Source organism: Ahaetulla prasina, chromosome 4, assembly GCF_028640845.1.
Source record: "Ahaetulla prasina isolate Xishuangbanna chromosome 4, ASM2864084v1, whole genome shotgun sequence".
NCBI lineage: Eukaryota > Metazoa > Chordata > Lepidosauria > Squamata > Colubridae > Ahaetulla > Ahaetulla prasina.
This window is the reverse complement of record NC_080542.1, coordinates 111,387,893-111,404,690: the sequence shown is the minus strand read 5'-3', so window position 1 is coordinate 111,404,690 and position 16,798 is coordinate 111,387,893. Positions and strand designations below refer to the sequence as shown.

Below are 16,798 nucleotides of genomic sequence, written 5' to 3'. Positions count from 1 at the left end.
GCTGAGGGGGGAAAGGGCCATCTGTTCATCTCTCAGTGAGAGGACAGGAAGAAAAGGGGGTTGGATGGGGAAAAGAACTGGTGTACAACATGACACGCATAATCTTCTCTTTGTTTTCTTGTCACAGTGCCAGCGTTCTCCACATACCTGAAAGCCATACCCATTTTTCAATACTTCATTTTCTTTCCCAAGTATGTAGAAATTGGGAAGCAATTGGGAAGCCATAGCCTTTCAGAAGTTTCTGAAATATTACTTTCAACATCTCTCATCATTTCCCACATTAGCTGCTCCTATGGGACATTGTAGTTCAGCCACAGTTGTATACACTATATCTAGGGATAATTTAGGGCAGGGGTCTCCAACCTTGGCAACTTTAAGACTTGTGGACTTCAACTCCCAGAATTCCTCAGCCAGCTTTGCTAGCTTAGGGATTCTAGGAGTTGAAGTCCACAAGTCTTAAAGTTGCCAAGGTTGGAGACCCTGATCTAGGGATTATGAAGCCCAGCCATTCTGTAGTAGACAAAGTAAAGCTTCAAGCAAAAATAAGCAGGAGTGAGGAAATTAACTATTTTGAGGGAGGTTGAAGCCAAGTGAACCAGACATGATGAAAAATGTGCAGGCCTATTTTACATAGGTGCTGTGGCTAGGATTTTTGGTTCTTTCCTTAAAACATTGTTAAGTGTAATCTGGTTCTCACAATTTTACTATATGTTGCCCAAAGTTCCATTTGTGAGATGGCCAGGTATATTAATTTGATGAACACATTAACAAATAAAAAGCAAAATGGGTTTGGTTGTTGTTTTTGTCTATCCAATTTACATATGGTAGGTGCCCATCAAACATTTAAAAACCAACAGAAAAAAACAGCTCTAAAGTGATTCATCATCGGTGTCCTTGGAAAAGAAAAAAAAAAACCCTTCAAATTCAGTTATGCATTAAATTAGGAGGGGGGAAGGAAGGGGCTATTTTTTTTTAATGCTCATGGGTCATAATTCAAGTTTTTTGGATAGCCCAATGGTTGTAATAAACATGGTGATAAGGGAAGTGGGCATGGTTCAGAAAGTTCAAAAAGTAATGATTTGGGAGGAAAATAGGATTTTAAAAAAATGTGTAACATTTTATGAAGTAGCATCTAACCTTGGTGATCTCAAAAATTTAAACAAGGTCAGACCTGCTGCTAGAATGAAAGATGACCAGGAAACAGCATCGCTTAAGCTTGATTGAGATGTTGAAACTACATTCCCACAGGGCATGAATAAAGCTTTTCTCCAGCAAAGGAGATGGATAACTGTAGATAGTCACTAGGAGTTCAATTTGTAGAAATCTTTGCCTGAAGCCTCTTTTAGAGCAGGGGCTTAAAAGCCCCAAGGAAACCTCTTGGATGAGATCTCCATCATTACATTTGTTGTCAGTTAAAGAGATAGTGGAATCATTTGAGGGAGCAAACTGTTTTGCTGTCACTGGGAGGAAGGAATGCCAACAGAGAGGCTGAACACCTGGGACACTCTCTAGGGTGGATAGGAGGGTGGATGGCAGAAATACAACGTTGGCATTTATATCAATACATATCAGGGCCCATAAAATGTGTGCGACCACTTGACAAGAGTTTTCTAGAGCTTGTGGCTGCTATCTATTGCTTGCCCCTGTAAAAGTATGTTAAAGCCACCTGTTTCACTTCAATCTGTTACTCTCCTGTTGGTTCCGCTATGGTGACAAGCTGATTTTTCAGCAGAGCACAGCCAAATTGTGGGTGTTTTTTTTTTTTTTAAGTGAGAGATTGGTCATAGGCCTGTGCTTATGGGCACCAAAGCAGCTGTTCTGTCTCCCCCAATCACAACCAAGAAGACATGCGAGCTGACTATATTTGCCAGTAATTTATTCCTACGACAGATATCAGTTCTGACAACGAACCTGCAATTGCCTGCCAAGTTCTCTTATCTTCTCAGAAGCCAACGTAACTGCAGTTCGTTGCTGGAGCAACCAAGAGTTCAGAAATAAACAGAAATCCAGAAGCCAAATTCTTAGTCTCGAAATATTGCAGCCAAAGTTTCAAAGAGTCAGTTTTTGTCTGTCACAAGAAGCTATAGAGCAGCTCCTCCTGCTTTTATACCCTGTGGGGTGTGGCTCCATGACTCAGCACTCTCTAGGCCTGCCCCACCCCTTCTTTTGTTGTTCCCGCCTCTTCTTTCTGTGATGCCTGGGATTTAAGCAGGACTGATTGTCAGCAGCTGGGTCTTGAGGCATTGCCTGGGAGGGGGAAGGTGTGGGAGAAAGAGGCCTCATCATCTCCTCCACCTGGCCTGCCTCTGGAACCTGGAGCAGAGCCAGAAAGGAAGGTCCTGCGGAGGGAAGCCCTGTTGGCTCTTCCACCTCACTCTCTGAGTCACTCTCTGCCAAGAGGCCAGGCTCGGGAGCCGGAGACACAACAGCAGCTGCTACCTTTACCCATGTTGTATTGACTCCATTTTGGGGGGGGGCTTACACTGTAATTCTTGTGTGATTCCCATTACAAAATAGTGCAATCCTTGGTTTCTTGCCTTATCTTTTCCCCCATTTCCCTTGGTGCCCTTATTTCAGAAGTTCTCTTGCAAAGGATGGAGTGGGAGAAGGGGTCATGGCCTTTCATTTTAGTTTTGCGCAACTATCATCCACATCCTATACTTTGAATGGCAAACCAACAAGGCCTGGAGGAGGGGCTAAGCCGAAGGGAACACACACACAAAAAACCCTCGGTGTATTTCCCAGAAAGTGGTTGTGAGGGAAACGTGGCCCAACGACTATACCTTCCCAGCCACATTATTTACTGCCTTGAATTACTAACTTTCTTTCTAGCCTATTTTTAGGTTACATGGAAGAATCATTTATGCAGCTTCTTTGGGCATATAAAAATTCAAAAATAATTGTTGCTGTTGCAAAATTTACATTTGTAACCTGTAGAATTTGCATGCTGTTGATGGGAAAATAGGTTAGGCATGGTTATAGCCTTTTATTATGCATACCGTGTTGTAATTTGTGCTACGTACTGTCTTTCCTTCTCTTTTTAATGAAGTCTGGGTCAGTGGCCCACAATATAGTGTGTGAGTAGTTTTAAATAATTTTCAGTGGGCTTTCAGCAATGAGAACTTTCAAAATAGGTATCAGAGGAGAAAAAAGAAACAGCAACTTGGGGACAAATAAACAATACTGAGTTGACTATTATTTTACTATCATGGAAATGGAGAACACTCAGAAGCGTCAATCAGACCATTGCATACATCCATGCAGACATACAGTCTGAAATCCCAGCCAAAAAAAAAACAAACCCAATGAAAAACTACCAAGAATTCTGGTGACATGTTGAACAGCTAGAAACAATTACGAAATCACCTGAAATTTGGTCTCCCCAGAATGCAAAAAGTTGAATGTTTAGTTTTCTATTGTATAATAATCTCTTCTGTGGTCAGTATCCTTCCTGGCATCAGTTATATTGTACAAATAGATCTGAGAAGGAATATTTTCCATGGGACATTTTTAGTAGTACTGTTATAGAGCTAAAAACAAGTCTTGCCATTGAAATATCTTTGAAAATGTTGTTCTTCTGGAAGGGTCTTAAGAATTACCACCTATTGTGTCTTCTTATATGTACAGTGGAGAAGGTTTTTATATCCAGCTGTGGCAATCATTTGGACATTTAAAGTACCAAAAGACAGCCTAGCTTTTAGTTTAAATGAGAAGAATGATAATGAATTCCTGGACCTTAACACTATTGGTGACATACAGTGTTATTACTAGAGTTTCATTCCTAAAGGGTGAAAGTTGCTTAGTTACTCCAATGCAGCAACACAACAAAGCAGTTAACTCACTTATCCATTTTGTGTTAATATTTATTGTTTGCATCATCTCAGTTATGTACAAATATCCCATTTGAAAATGTAAGTACATTTACATTTTCACGTGTTCTACATTAACTGAATAAAATTTGGTGACAATATACACACATTTGCAGCTGTATAGAAATGTTTTGTCCATTAAAAAAGAAAAAAAATACATAATTAAAAAATGAAAATGCTTACAAATTAACAAAAAGTAAACATTTCCCCTTCATTCATGTTCATTATCTAAGGAAAAGAGAGCAGAAAATTCAAGTAAATTGTGGTTGCAATCCAGTGCATACTTACTATAGGTGAAATATAAACCCTACTGAATGCAACAGGGTTAATTTCTTAGTAAACACTCAGGATTGCATTGAACATTATGCAAAAGAATTTTCTTTTTTCTTTTTACTTTGGGTGAGCACAATTTACAAAAAGTTAAAAGATATTTCTTTTCTTTCCAAAGCTTTCTTTTACTATGTTCTTTACATCATTTAAAATTAATCATTTTACAGTATTACATTTGGGGGAAAAATACTCAAAACATATGTAACACAATGGAGTTTTAAAACTGAAAATGTTGGAAGAACTAGCAAATGTAATCATCTTTTAAAACTACCATTTATAAACTGAAGTTACAAACAGAACAGAATTAAGAAAATGCACACTCAGTATTTCCAGGATAGATTAGAGATATAGAATCACTGAAAATATTATTTTTTACAAGTTAACAATTTACTGCTGTGGCTGATTTAGGCACTGGATTTGTAGAAACAGATTTTAAAAACAACTTCATCTTATACAGATATTTGCAACCACAGATTCAATACTATTTTTTGTTTGCTAAATTTAACACAATCCAGGCTATGTTTCTGACTTTCTCGCTGGCCCAATGATGATTTAAAATAATTTTCTTTCTTTACATTAAAAGAAAACTCTAAGCATTTTGCACATCTTACCTTTCCGGGCTGCATTCCTTACTTGAGACTAAATTCTACTGAACACATTTGACTTGCTTCCAAATGACCATGTTAAGATTACACTGTGAATATAATCAAGTTTGGTGGTTCTATTTGGATAGTATCTTTGAGAGTTATTATTAGTAAACTGGTTGAATGGTTTATTTATTTTCCAAACAGCTGTTGCTCAAGGATGCTTAGAACATTCCTCCTTCATGCTGATAACTGCAGATTCACTTCATATAGGAGCACCTTTTTAAATAGCATAAACAGTATCAGAGAAGACAGATTCTGAACCTGTATCAACATTGAAAATGTTACGGCTAGATTGCGTGGTGGAATTCTCAATGAACAGAATGTGAATCAAGATTAAGAATGGGCTAAACCAACCCATACCCAAGATACAAATCACAGAGGGAAGGCTTTGCAGGAGATATAGGTACCTAATTCCCACAAATAGTGTTGGCCCCAGAGACCATAAGTAATGTCTATAGTCTTACCTCCATTGCTAGTGATGTTTTTCCCAGATGCTGGACTGAAAAAAGGAATGTCAAAGTAGATTAGGAGTGTGATGCAAAGTATATCCAAAATCCAAAACTTTCTGGAGACCAAAATATTCTGCTTCAGCTTAGATACAATATAATTTATATACGTCTTCGTGGAGAATGGAGAACCTCCCATTATACAATAGTTACACAAGTCTGAAGAATTTACTTCCACTGATCAATTAAGAAAACTGTTTCATACTTTATCTTATAGTTGAGTAAAGGCGGGCTGTACTAATAATGGGCCAGTTCAAGATGCTCATCAGACATGCAAGTGTAAAACAGCCCTCCTTAAAGTGTGATAAGGGTATGTGGGAATGACCTTGGGACTTACAAGATTCTGTTAATGTAAACTTACAATAAAGCATAATTAGTTCATTGGGTGTGCCCCCTCTCGGACTACCTTGCAAGAATGACATCAGGTTTGCAAGTCTAAAAGTACATTTCTCTCTCTCCTTGCCTTTGCAGCCCAAGAAACTAGAGAGGGTCCCTTCTGAGATGTTTGCCATACTCACATTCCTTCTACAGGCTCAGATGCCTTATATCCAATTGTTACTGGTCTGTGGCTCCCCCCCCCCCAATCTTCAAGATCATTCCCATTAGAGATGTTGAGGTTGTTGCAACCTATAAGGCTAAAAGTTGCTGCTTTAGAGACGTTCTCACATCATGTTGTGTGCAGTGCCACAATCAAAGTCTTTCATTTATAGCTACAACTGGAACTGGAATATAAGTTGCTAAGTAATGCAGCCATTAAGCAAGTCAACTACTGGACCGGACCAAATTTTACAACTATTTCCACCACAGTTAAGCAAATCACCATGGTTATTAAGTGAATTTCACATGGTTATTAGGTGAACTATATAGTTGTTAAGTGAATTTGGATTTTACAATTTTTTGGAAGCTGGATAGGAATGCTGTCAGGGTGGCAAGGCAGTCCGGTGACTGCAAAACACCACAACTGTGGTATAGGTGAGTTGGTTGACAAATGGCAAAATTGTGATCATATAACCACAGGAGTGGTGTGTCTGTCTAAATTAGATGACTCACTTTTTCGGAGGCTATTGTAATTTCAAACTGTTGTTAAATGAATAAGTCAAATATTATGTATAAAAGAATAGGGCTTTAATCACAAAACCACATCTATCATCCTGCAGATTTTGATACGCTACTACAGATAACCCCAGGTGCTTCACAATTCAGGGGCCAGTTTCCCATGTACTGTTTTCATTTTTCTTTTCTTTTCTTTTCTTTTCTTTTCTTTTTTCTTTTCTTTTTACAAAAAATGTGTTTTTAAAAAGCCTGCAGAGTCAGGAAGCCTGGCAAGGGTCGGAAGAGGGAGCTATAGGCCACTCATTGCCTGATTTAATTAATCACTACGTAATGCTCCAGGCATAATACACATATTAGGAAGATTTACTTATTGACATAGACCTGAGATGTCAGAACTAATAATATTGTGTGTAACAGGAGTCTGATAAAGTTGATTTTATATTGCTTATTTATCTGTTCATAACTAGAGATATATAGATATACACACGATCTTAAATGGATATTATTTGAAAGGCATTCTTTTTTGAAAATGTTAAATGGTTCTGAATAGCAATAAAATTGGATTCATATTTTAATATAAACCTCAGGATGGAAGCGTATAAAAGAAATGAAGCAGCTATTAACCAGAATGATTACATAAAAAGTTGCACATTGGAACAAAAGCTTGTTTGTTGTTATGTACCATGATCATTCAATTCAACAGAATGGTGAAAATATCATGTCTACCTCTTAAAATGACTACAGAGGCATTTCAAGTGAGAAAGCTCCATGAACACATTACAGTTCCCATCTTAAATTAGGTATCTGACAATGATGAATCAGAATATATTTTTAAAAATAATCTATATTAGCCATTGTCCTGAAAAAAAGTCCCCACCAAAAAGAAAGAAAAGAAAAAAAAATCAAACTCAAGATTATATCAGATTATCCCAAATAGGAAGAACCGGACAATTAATCTTTCATCAATGAAATACTTTCCATTAGCAGGAGAAAAATAAGTAGTAAATTCATATTCCTTCCACTGAACATATTGGGACACTGTTTAGTTAAGTATTTTTTCCAAGATTAGCGCACAACCACTTTTTTCTTTTTTTCTTTTTTATAAAGTTAGCAATATAAAAATCTAGTCATTTACAACCTTCAAAGAAATAAGAAATCAACTTGAAAATCTACTAACTGCAGAAGTTGGTTAGAGTCTGAAAGTAGACACTTACATTAGTTCCAGGATTTTGACTAAAAAACAGCTGCTTTTACAAGACCGGTATATAAACAGTAATTGTGTTAGCTGGTCTATCCAGTAACATTTTGGAAACTGATCTCTACTTTTATTAGGAATCAAAAATTTATTGACAAATGTCTGTCTGATGCAGGATTTTCACCATAACCCTTACTGAAAAGAGACAGTTTCTATGGCAATACTCATTAATAAGTGCATATCATGCGGCACTAATATAGTGCAAAAAAAATTGCCTTATCTGTAGCAAAAAAGTTCCAGGCAACAGTTTGAGAGTTAGAGAAAGTAAAAAGTATTACACATAGATATTAAATGTTCAGACAACTTGTATAAAACTTTGAACCTGAAGATTCTTAACTCCTTGATAAATATGTGTGGTAGTAGTGCATTAGTACCTGGGACTGGTAACAAGACAAGAATTTTGCAAATCTTTACCTCTTTGAAAAGCTAGTTCAGAAATCTGCCTACTGTTGTCCAAAAATGCCAAAACTTGTTCAATGGTTTGTTATTCTCAGTTAAAGTTTACAAGATGCTAAACACTAAGTTGTTTTTTTAAAAAACCAGTATATCATTTGAGATATTTTTTAAACCTATGATGCAACTGAGTATATATATATGTTGGATATAAAGCATTATAGACAACCTGGTATGATCCTCCCATGCTTACTGAGTAAAGTTAGATTAATGCAGCAGACTGTTCTGGTATCAACACTCCCAAATCTCAATGTAATATGCAAGTGGTTTTATAGTTCGTATGTTTCAAAGAGCACTGCATAAAGATGCTCAGCTGATGTGCTTACAACTGAAAATGGCCACTGGAATTTGCTGTACCAATTGGTGGTCACGGACAAAGATTCCTTCTTAGAACATCCATTGCCATCCATCTTATCTTTTTTCCCCTTTGTCTTGTGTAACATCTGTTTGGTAATGTCCACAATGTGCATGCTGTTTTTCAATACTACTGTTTCAAAAGTTTAAAGAATGGGAAGCAATTATTTTACATGTCCGCATCTCCGTCATAAGCCAGGGTTAAAGGTTTCAGACGGTTATTCTGTCTCCGCTGTGGCTTCTTTGGCTTTTTACTGCAATAAGCAAAAGTAAACAGTCACCAATCTAATAGATTAAGCTGACAGACAGACAGATTTGCTATTCATTTCATTCAGGATGAGAAGACAACATGGATTTACCGAGTTTCCCCAAAAATAAGACCCTGTCTTATAATTTTTTTGACCCCAAAATAAGCGCTTGGCCTTATTTTCAGGGAGGTCTTATTATTTTGGGGTGCATGGAGCAAGATGGGGCTCCTCTTGCCATCTTACCTTATTTCCAGCTCTGCGTTTAAATATTTTCGGGGAGGGCTTATTTTCAGGGGAAGGCTTATTTTAGCACATGCATGAAAAAGCCCAATTGGGCTTATTATCAGGGGATGTCTTATTTTTGGAGAAACAGGGTATAAGCAGTTCTCACTTTTAATAATTTGGTTTAAATTGATTTGGGTCAGATATGTAAGCTTTTATCTACAAGATTCTGAAAGAAAGAAACAGCAAAAAAACAACAACACCCTGTAGATTACAAATGTATTGACATGTCACAGCCAAATAAATAGGTTACCCAGTAGCTCTGGAAAATCACTGGATCAAACTATTTAGAAAATTCACCTCTCCACACACTCCCACCCAAGGAGAAAATTTCAGCCAGGATACTAAGGATGTAAACCAGATTGGGAAGTCAAAAAATAGCAGCCCATTTCCATTGTACTGACAACAAAATGGCTTGAAAAAGTTACCAGGAGACTTTACCTCTATGGGGTTGGAAGCAGGAATAGCAGAAAGAGGTTTGGGGAGAGAACAAATGAAAAATTTACATTCTTGTGTATGAAGGAACATAAAGAGGAAAAGCTGGGCTTTGAGCCATAATGTTCCAACCCTTATTTTTTCATTATTTTGTCATTACCTTCTCTCATACAACTATGGAAGATTCCACTCCAGCTGTGTTCCTTGCTACATACTTTCCAGAACTACAGATCATCTTGGAAGCTACTTGATTTATTGTCTTCCAATGTTTGCCGATGGAGTTTTAAAAAACAAAACAAAACTAGGAAAATAATTGGAGAAGCACAATCAAAGAAGCAGTTCTTCACTTGCCACCTCCACAACCCAATTAAACACCAAAAATTTATGTTTAATTACGATGCAGATGCTTGGTGATATACATATACATAAACACATACCTCTAAGCATTTGCATTGTAATTATATATATTTAATTACAATTCAAATGGTTAGTGATATATATATGTACATATATATTTGTTTTCTGAGGTTTTCGCGAATGTTTGCATGTAGGTCTTTGGTTATTTGGGTTTTCTCCCGCGTAAAATTGGAAGTGTCTTGGTGATGTTTTGACGAAATCTCATTCATCATCTTCAGGCTAGGTGTTTACAGCTTTGTGCTTCTATATCCTTTTTCTCCTAGAAGCACGAAGCTGTAAACACCTAGCCTGAAGATGACGAATGGGATTTCGTCAAAACGTCGCCAAGACACTTCCAATTTTATGCGGGAGAAAACCTGAATAACCAAAGACCTACGTGTGTGTGTGTGTGTGTGTGTGTGTGTGTGTGTATGCCACTTAACAGTTAAAAAGGAAGAAACAGCTGCAATCACACATTGCTCCCAGAAGCATGAAGCTGAAGCCTGAAGATGACAAATGAGACTTCGTCGAAACGTCACCAAGACACTTCCAATTTTACGTGGGAGAAAACCCGAATGACCAAAGACCTACATACAAACATCCGCGAAAACCTCAGAAAACATATATGAGACTTCGTCGAAACGTCGCCAAGACACTTCCAATTTTACGGGGGAGAAAACCCGAATAACCAAAGACCTACATATATATATAAACACAGACCCCACCACCTATCTAGAAAAAACCACTAGATCCAAAATAAAAGCCTCCCCCATCAGCGAAGAAATCCAACAAAGAATCATTCCCAGAGAGAAATCATCCAGATGCCCTAAGCTCTATGGTCTCCCGAAGATACACAAAGAAGGAACCCCACTTAGACCCATAGTCAGCTCCATAGGCTCACCTCTACAAAACCTAGCCAAATTTCTCGCCAAACAACTACAGCCCTATGCAGAATCCATCACCTCACACGTAAAAAACTCATTCCAGTTCAAAGAGATCATAAAGAAACAAAACTTACAGCCCAGCGACCTACTCGTGAGCTTTGATGTCATATCCCTCTTCACCCAAGTGCCAATCAAAGAAGCCTTGACAGCTATCCAAAACAAATATAACCCCCCCAAGCACATCCTAGATCTGACCAACCACTGCCTATCCAACACATACTTCATCTATAATGGACAAAAATACAAACAAGTAGAAGGAGCACCCATGGGATCACCCCTCTCACCTGTCATTGCCAACCTCTACATGGAACACTTTGAAACCCAAGCACTAGAAAAATCTGATCACAAACCCAAACTCTGGCTCAGATACGTAGACGACACCTTCATAATCTGGCCACATGGGAAAGAAAAACTTGACAACTTCCTCACACACCTCAATAGCCTACACCCCAAAATACAGTTCACCATGGAAACAGAAGTTAACAACCAACTTCCCTTCCTAGATGTCTTAGTCTACAAGAAACCCAATGGCTCCCTAGGACACACCATCTACCAGAAGAAAACACACACAAACCGCTATCTGCACGCACTCTCACACCACCACCCAGCACAGATCAACTCCGTAGCCAAGACACTCATCTCTAGAACAAAATGCTTAGCTGATGAACAACCCCTAAAAACCGAACTACACACTCTCACAAATGTACTAACATCCAATGGATTCCAGAGAAATAAGATTACCAAACTAATCCAAAAAGAACCCCCCACTAAAACCCAAGACAGAGAACAAGAAAACGGCACAGCCCTCCTCCCATATATAAAAGGCACCATAGACAGAATCAGCAGGATCCTCCACAAACATAACATCAAGACAGCATTCTGCACAAACCAAAAAATATCCACCATCCTAAGAAACCCCAAAGACAAAATTGAGTTTGAAAATCAAGGAGTATATGAAATCCCATGCACCGCCTGCCCCACCACATACATCGGACAAACCAACAGAAGAATAAGTGCACGCATTGAAGAACACAAGAACTCAGTCAAAAAAGAGGAACCAACTTCTTCCCTGGTCCAACACTTTAAAGTCACGGGACATGATATCGACTTTAAAAAGACCAGAACTATCGCCAAAACTGAACACTTTAACAACAGAATAATCAGAGAAGCCATTGAGATAGAAAAACGCCCACACAGCATGAACAAACGAGATGATACCTCCCGCCTACCAGCCATTTGGAAACCCGCCCTTATTGACACACGAGTCCCTAACACGAGGAATGACACCAGACCCACACTCACGAGGTCCACACAGGATGTCATCACCGCACATCCACCCAGAAAGCAGACCCAAACCCACACTGATCATGAAGCATGACCAAGGACCAGAAGCCAGACCGCAGCTGCAACATTAGCCATTTCAAACCCCTCCAATCCATACATGCAGCAGACTGACACCCACTATGAAGATGTAGCGCCACCACAAAGCCAAACAACAGCTATGCAGCTCACCAGCTCAAATCCCCCTGCAACACAGACTAAATTGGGCACAACCAAGCCCCCACCCAAACAGGACACACCCCCATCCAATCAGAGCACAAAAAAACCTCCATCCAATCAGAGCACAGCCAAGCTCCCACCCAATCAGTTCAAACCCCCACTAGCAGTTAAAAGGAAGAAACAGCTGCGATCACACATTGCTCCCAGAAGCATGAAGCTGAAGCCTGAAGATGACGAATGAGACTTCGTCGAAACGTTGCCAAGACATTTCCAATTTTACACGGGAGAAAACCCGAACAACCAAAGACCTACACACACACACACACACACACACACACACACACATATATATATAGGTCTTTGGTTGTTCGGGTTTCTCCGTAAAATTTTACACGGGAGAAAACCCGAACAACCAAAGACCTATATACAAACACCCGTGAAAACCTCAGAAAACAAATATATATATATATATATATATATATATATATATATATATATATATATATATATATATATATATATATATATATATATATATATATATATTCATTCGTAGGTTTTCACGGGTATATGTATGCAGGTTTTGGTATGTTCGGGTCTTTTCCCATGTAAGGCTGAAAGTATCTTGGCGACGTTTCGACGAGGTCTCACTCATCAGCTTCAGGCTGGTGCTTTCGGCTTCGTGTTTGTGCGAGCAAAATGTGGTCGGAGCTGCCGTCTCTCTATAAATACTGGTGGGGAGGTGGGGAGTGTTGCTGTGAGCGGGTTGGATGAAACGTCGCCAAGATACTCTCAACCTTACATGGGAAAAGACCCGAATATGCCAAGACCTACATGTATATGTATATGTATATGTATATGTATATGTATATGTATATGTATATGTATATGTATATGTATATGTATATGTATATGTATATGTATATGTATATGTATATCATTAAGCATCTGCATTGTAATTAAATACAAATATAGGTATTTAATTGGGTTATGGAATGGCAAGTGAAGAACATATAAAACCTTACGGCTCTTCCTTGGATTATGACGATTCATTAAGTGACTGTTCTAAGTTATGATGACACTGAGTGAGGGGCACTTAGGACAGCTCTGGCAGACAGAATGATCATCTTTATTTATGAGAAACCAAGTGATCACAACTGCTTGCCAGTTTCCCAAGGAAGTTGGAAGTCATGATTATTTGAGGTTTTCACTTGATGTTCCACCTGATCCTTGCTTCATTACAGTGACTGGGAGGGCTGGAATTGCCATCACTCTGCAGCATGGAATGACACTGTGTTTTATGACCACATCATTTAGTGATGGAGTTCCCAGTTCCCAATAGCTATTGTTAACACATATTGAGAAATTGAAAGTTAGCTTGAATAGGCAGAAGATAATGATATAGAACCATGTCAGGAACAGTTACTAAAAATTCAATATTAAAATGGAAGGAATAAATTGAAACAAATTATAAGCCTATTTGTATATTTACTATACATTATTTTTGAGGAAAAATCCCAAGTATAATAAAGGATAAAACTCACCAGGCTAGATAGATCATAGATATTACAAAGATGAGCAAAACAAATGCACCAGCAGCTACACCATAAACCCAGGTCTTCAGCTTCCCATCTAAAATAAATGCATGTTAGTCATTAGTAATCAGTTAGTGCTGATCTGATATTTTTAGAAAGTACAATTAGTGTTACCCACAAATGATGCATTTTTGATGTTACACAAAGTTTGCTTGGCTAGTAAGTGAGATATCTTTTCTTGAGGTATCTCAATAGAAAAGATAGTGAAGAATGAAGAACAAAATTTTTATTCAAGCACCAATTTGAGGAATGTGTTTGTCTAGTATCAGATGTAGTATCTGTGAATGTGCCTAGAATTCATGTTTTTGGAAACTTGTAAAATCTTTTAATGCCTTGATTCTTTTGCACATTATTGATCAAATCAATATAACTTCAAACAAAGTAATTAAAAAAGGGAATAGTTATGTTTTTGCTTTTTTCCAAGAATACCAGAAAAAATGTTAAATGTGGGTGTTTTTTTCTATTGGTCACTAAAACGGTTTGATGACTATGAATTTGTACATGCTTTATATAATGTTATTTAATTCTTCTCCCTCCTCCTTTCTTGGTCACTAAACCTTTATTCAGGGCTAAGGCAAACACCTGAAGGCAGGAAAAGAAGCAATTAATGAAAACTAATCAAGGAGAGAACCAAGCTACAACAAAGGAGAAATTTCCTGATAGTTAAAACAATCAGTGGAACGACTTGCCTCTAGAAGTTGTGGGTGCTCCAACACTTGAGGTTTTGGACAACCATTTATCTGAAATAGTTTTGGGTTTCCTACTTGAACAGGGAGTTGGACTAGAAGAACTCCAAGACCCCTTCCAACTCTGTTGTTCTGTTCTGTTCTGTTCTGTTCAAGCTAAACTTATTCCTATGTAATTCCTATAGATAGGGTTACATGCTAGGCAATCAAAAGAGCAACTATCTGTGCAAGAGAAAATTTTGTGATGATTAAACCTTGTCTAAGATAATGCCATGGATATTTATTTTATGCAATGCTTTTGTGCAAAATCATTTTTGACATGCTGAATGGGAGTATCAATAAACCAATAAGCTTCTGTAGTGTAACAAGAGCTCAGAAGAGATTGAAAATAATCAGATCTCCTTTGTATACTATTAATAACTGGATTGGCATGAGATACTATGATCAAGAATCACTGAGCTCTCTATCTTCTAAAACTATCGTACAATACTATAAATGTCTACAAAAAATTTACTCCAATTTATATGACCTAATATCACTAACTATCCATGTGAAATTTCACCTGGGGCAAAAGGTTGGAGGAACCAAGTTCTTCCTCGTCCTGGTGTGGTGATAGGTGTCTGTGTGGGGTTTACAGCTCGACTAGTTTTCACATCTTCTTTATGATCCACTGTGGGGATAACTACCACCGGGATGCGAGTGCACTGCTCAAGTGTGCCATTAGAAGACATTACTTCAGTATATCCTTCTTCACAAACACACATTCTGGTCTGCAGAGGAACAAACGTTTTACACACTGTAGCAAAGACATATCACTTCAAAAGCCATAGAATATAGCACAACATGGATGAGCAATCCATGACCCCAGAGAAGCACATGATTGTGAACTTTTTTTTGTTAATGTTTCTGGGGTCTCTTCTCCATAAAACTACAATAAATACTAGACAAAAAGTCCATTGTGTAGTTCCAAGCCATTTTGAATCAAGAAACAAGAACTGTAACGTAAGCCGTTTAATAGGCTTATAGCTGTGTATGTGCATGCAATTAAAAGAGCTACAGTATTGAACATCCTTCATTCAGTTCTTTAATATAATGATACTTGTTTTACCCATTGCAGCCTATAAATGTTGTGTCTTGTTTTGATATTTTTGTGTATAGGATTTTTCTACCAGGGAAGTCAAGAATGTGGAACTTTATATTTTATTATAGTGTATGTCAAAGCCTGATTCTCATACAAATAGAAAGCACCTTGGAAATACCCCAGTCAAGAAGGAAGAAGACCTGCTGCTATGAAGTAACAGCAACGGCTGAATATCTCAGCTGAGCTTGGGGCAGCTAGAGCTGGTTCAAGGTACAGTAGATCAAAGGGTAGTTCATTCCCCCTCCCCCCAACCTACTGCTCTCAATTTCTATAATCCCCAAGATCTACTGACTGAAAATGACAGGTTGGCTAGACAAGATGGTACCCCTTTCCATGCCAGATTTGGAAAATATAATATCAAGATAGTTAAAGCTGCCTTCTAGGGCAGATATACAAGGGTGCAGGTCAAGCCAAGAGCTCATATACTGTTAATTCAGTTTCCAATAATTCAGCTTTGTTCTCTGCTCACAGCTTTTCCTAACTAAAGTGGATTTTTCATTTTGACTAAAAGCTCAACTTGACTTTAGAGTGTCAGAGAGTTTTAAACAATGTATGTACCCATCTTTCTTCAAGAATGGTGTGGCCAATTTAACTCTATTTTATTTGCCTGCCTCTTCCTCTTGTCAAAGAAGACTAAAGAGACATTTCCTCAGAGGTAATGCTCAGAACTCTCACTAAACAATGAAACATAAGAATGGAGCTCTGTAAAAGCTGCAAAATAATGGCCAAGAGTGTAAAATATCTTTCACCAGTCTTTAAGATGGTGCTTGCAACAGGGTTTCCAATTAAACATTGTGGGCTTTTCTACTGTTCTAATATGATGCACGACCAATGACACTGTGGCCCTATGTCAAAAACCTGACCTGTGGTAGCACATACCTCACTACAGTAAGAATGGGACTGGCTGCATTCTGGCTTACATGACCTGTCCACATCTGGTTGGTGCATCATTAAGCAACCTCCTGCAGAACAAAACAAATGGCATTTTGGCACAATCATAATTTACTAATCGGGAAATACCTGCTTTATCTAGGGGGGAAAAAACCATAATGAAAGAGAAGATGTTCTCAATTCTTGTGCATGCTATTGAGAAAAAGTATGGCA

General features: G+C 38.0%; 1 protein-coding gene across 3 annotated transcripts in view; it reads right to left on the bottom strand.

Moving 5' to 3' along the window:
• Positions 1-3,872: 3,872 nt before the first annotated feature.
• THSD7A (thrombospondin type 1 domain containing 7A) overlaps positions 3,873-16,798 on the bottom strand; it is a 302,477-nt gene continuing 289,551 nt past the window's right edge. For all 3 annotated transcript variants that reach the window (XM_058181258.1, XM_058181256.1, XM_058181257.1), the window contains 4 exons: positions 16,574-16,656; positions 15,116-15,323; positions 13,817-13,904; positions 3,873-8,721 (listed from right to left, as the gene is read on the bottom strand). In XM_058181258.1, the coding sequence (XP_058037241.1) occupies positions 8,637-8,721; positions 13,817-13,904; positions 15,116-15,323; positions 16,574-16,656 (464 nt within the window). In that variant the 3' untranslated portion in view covers positions 3,873-8,636. The remainder of the gene's footprint in view (positions 8,722-13,816; positions 13,905-15,115; positions 15,324-16,573; positions 16,657-16,798) is intronic.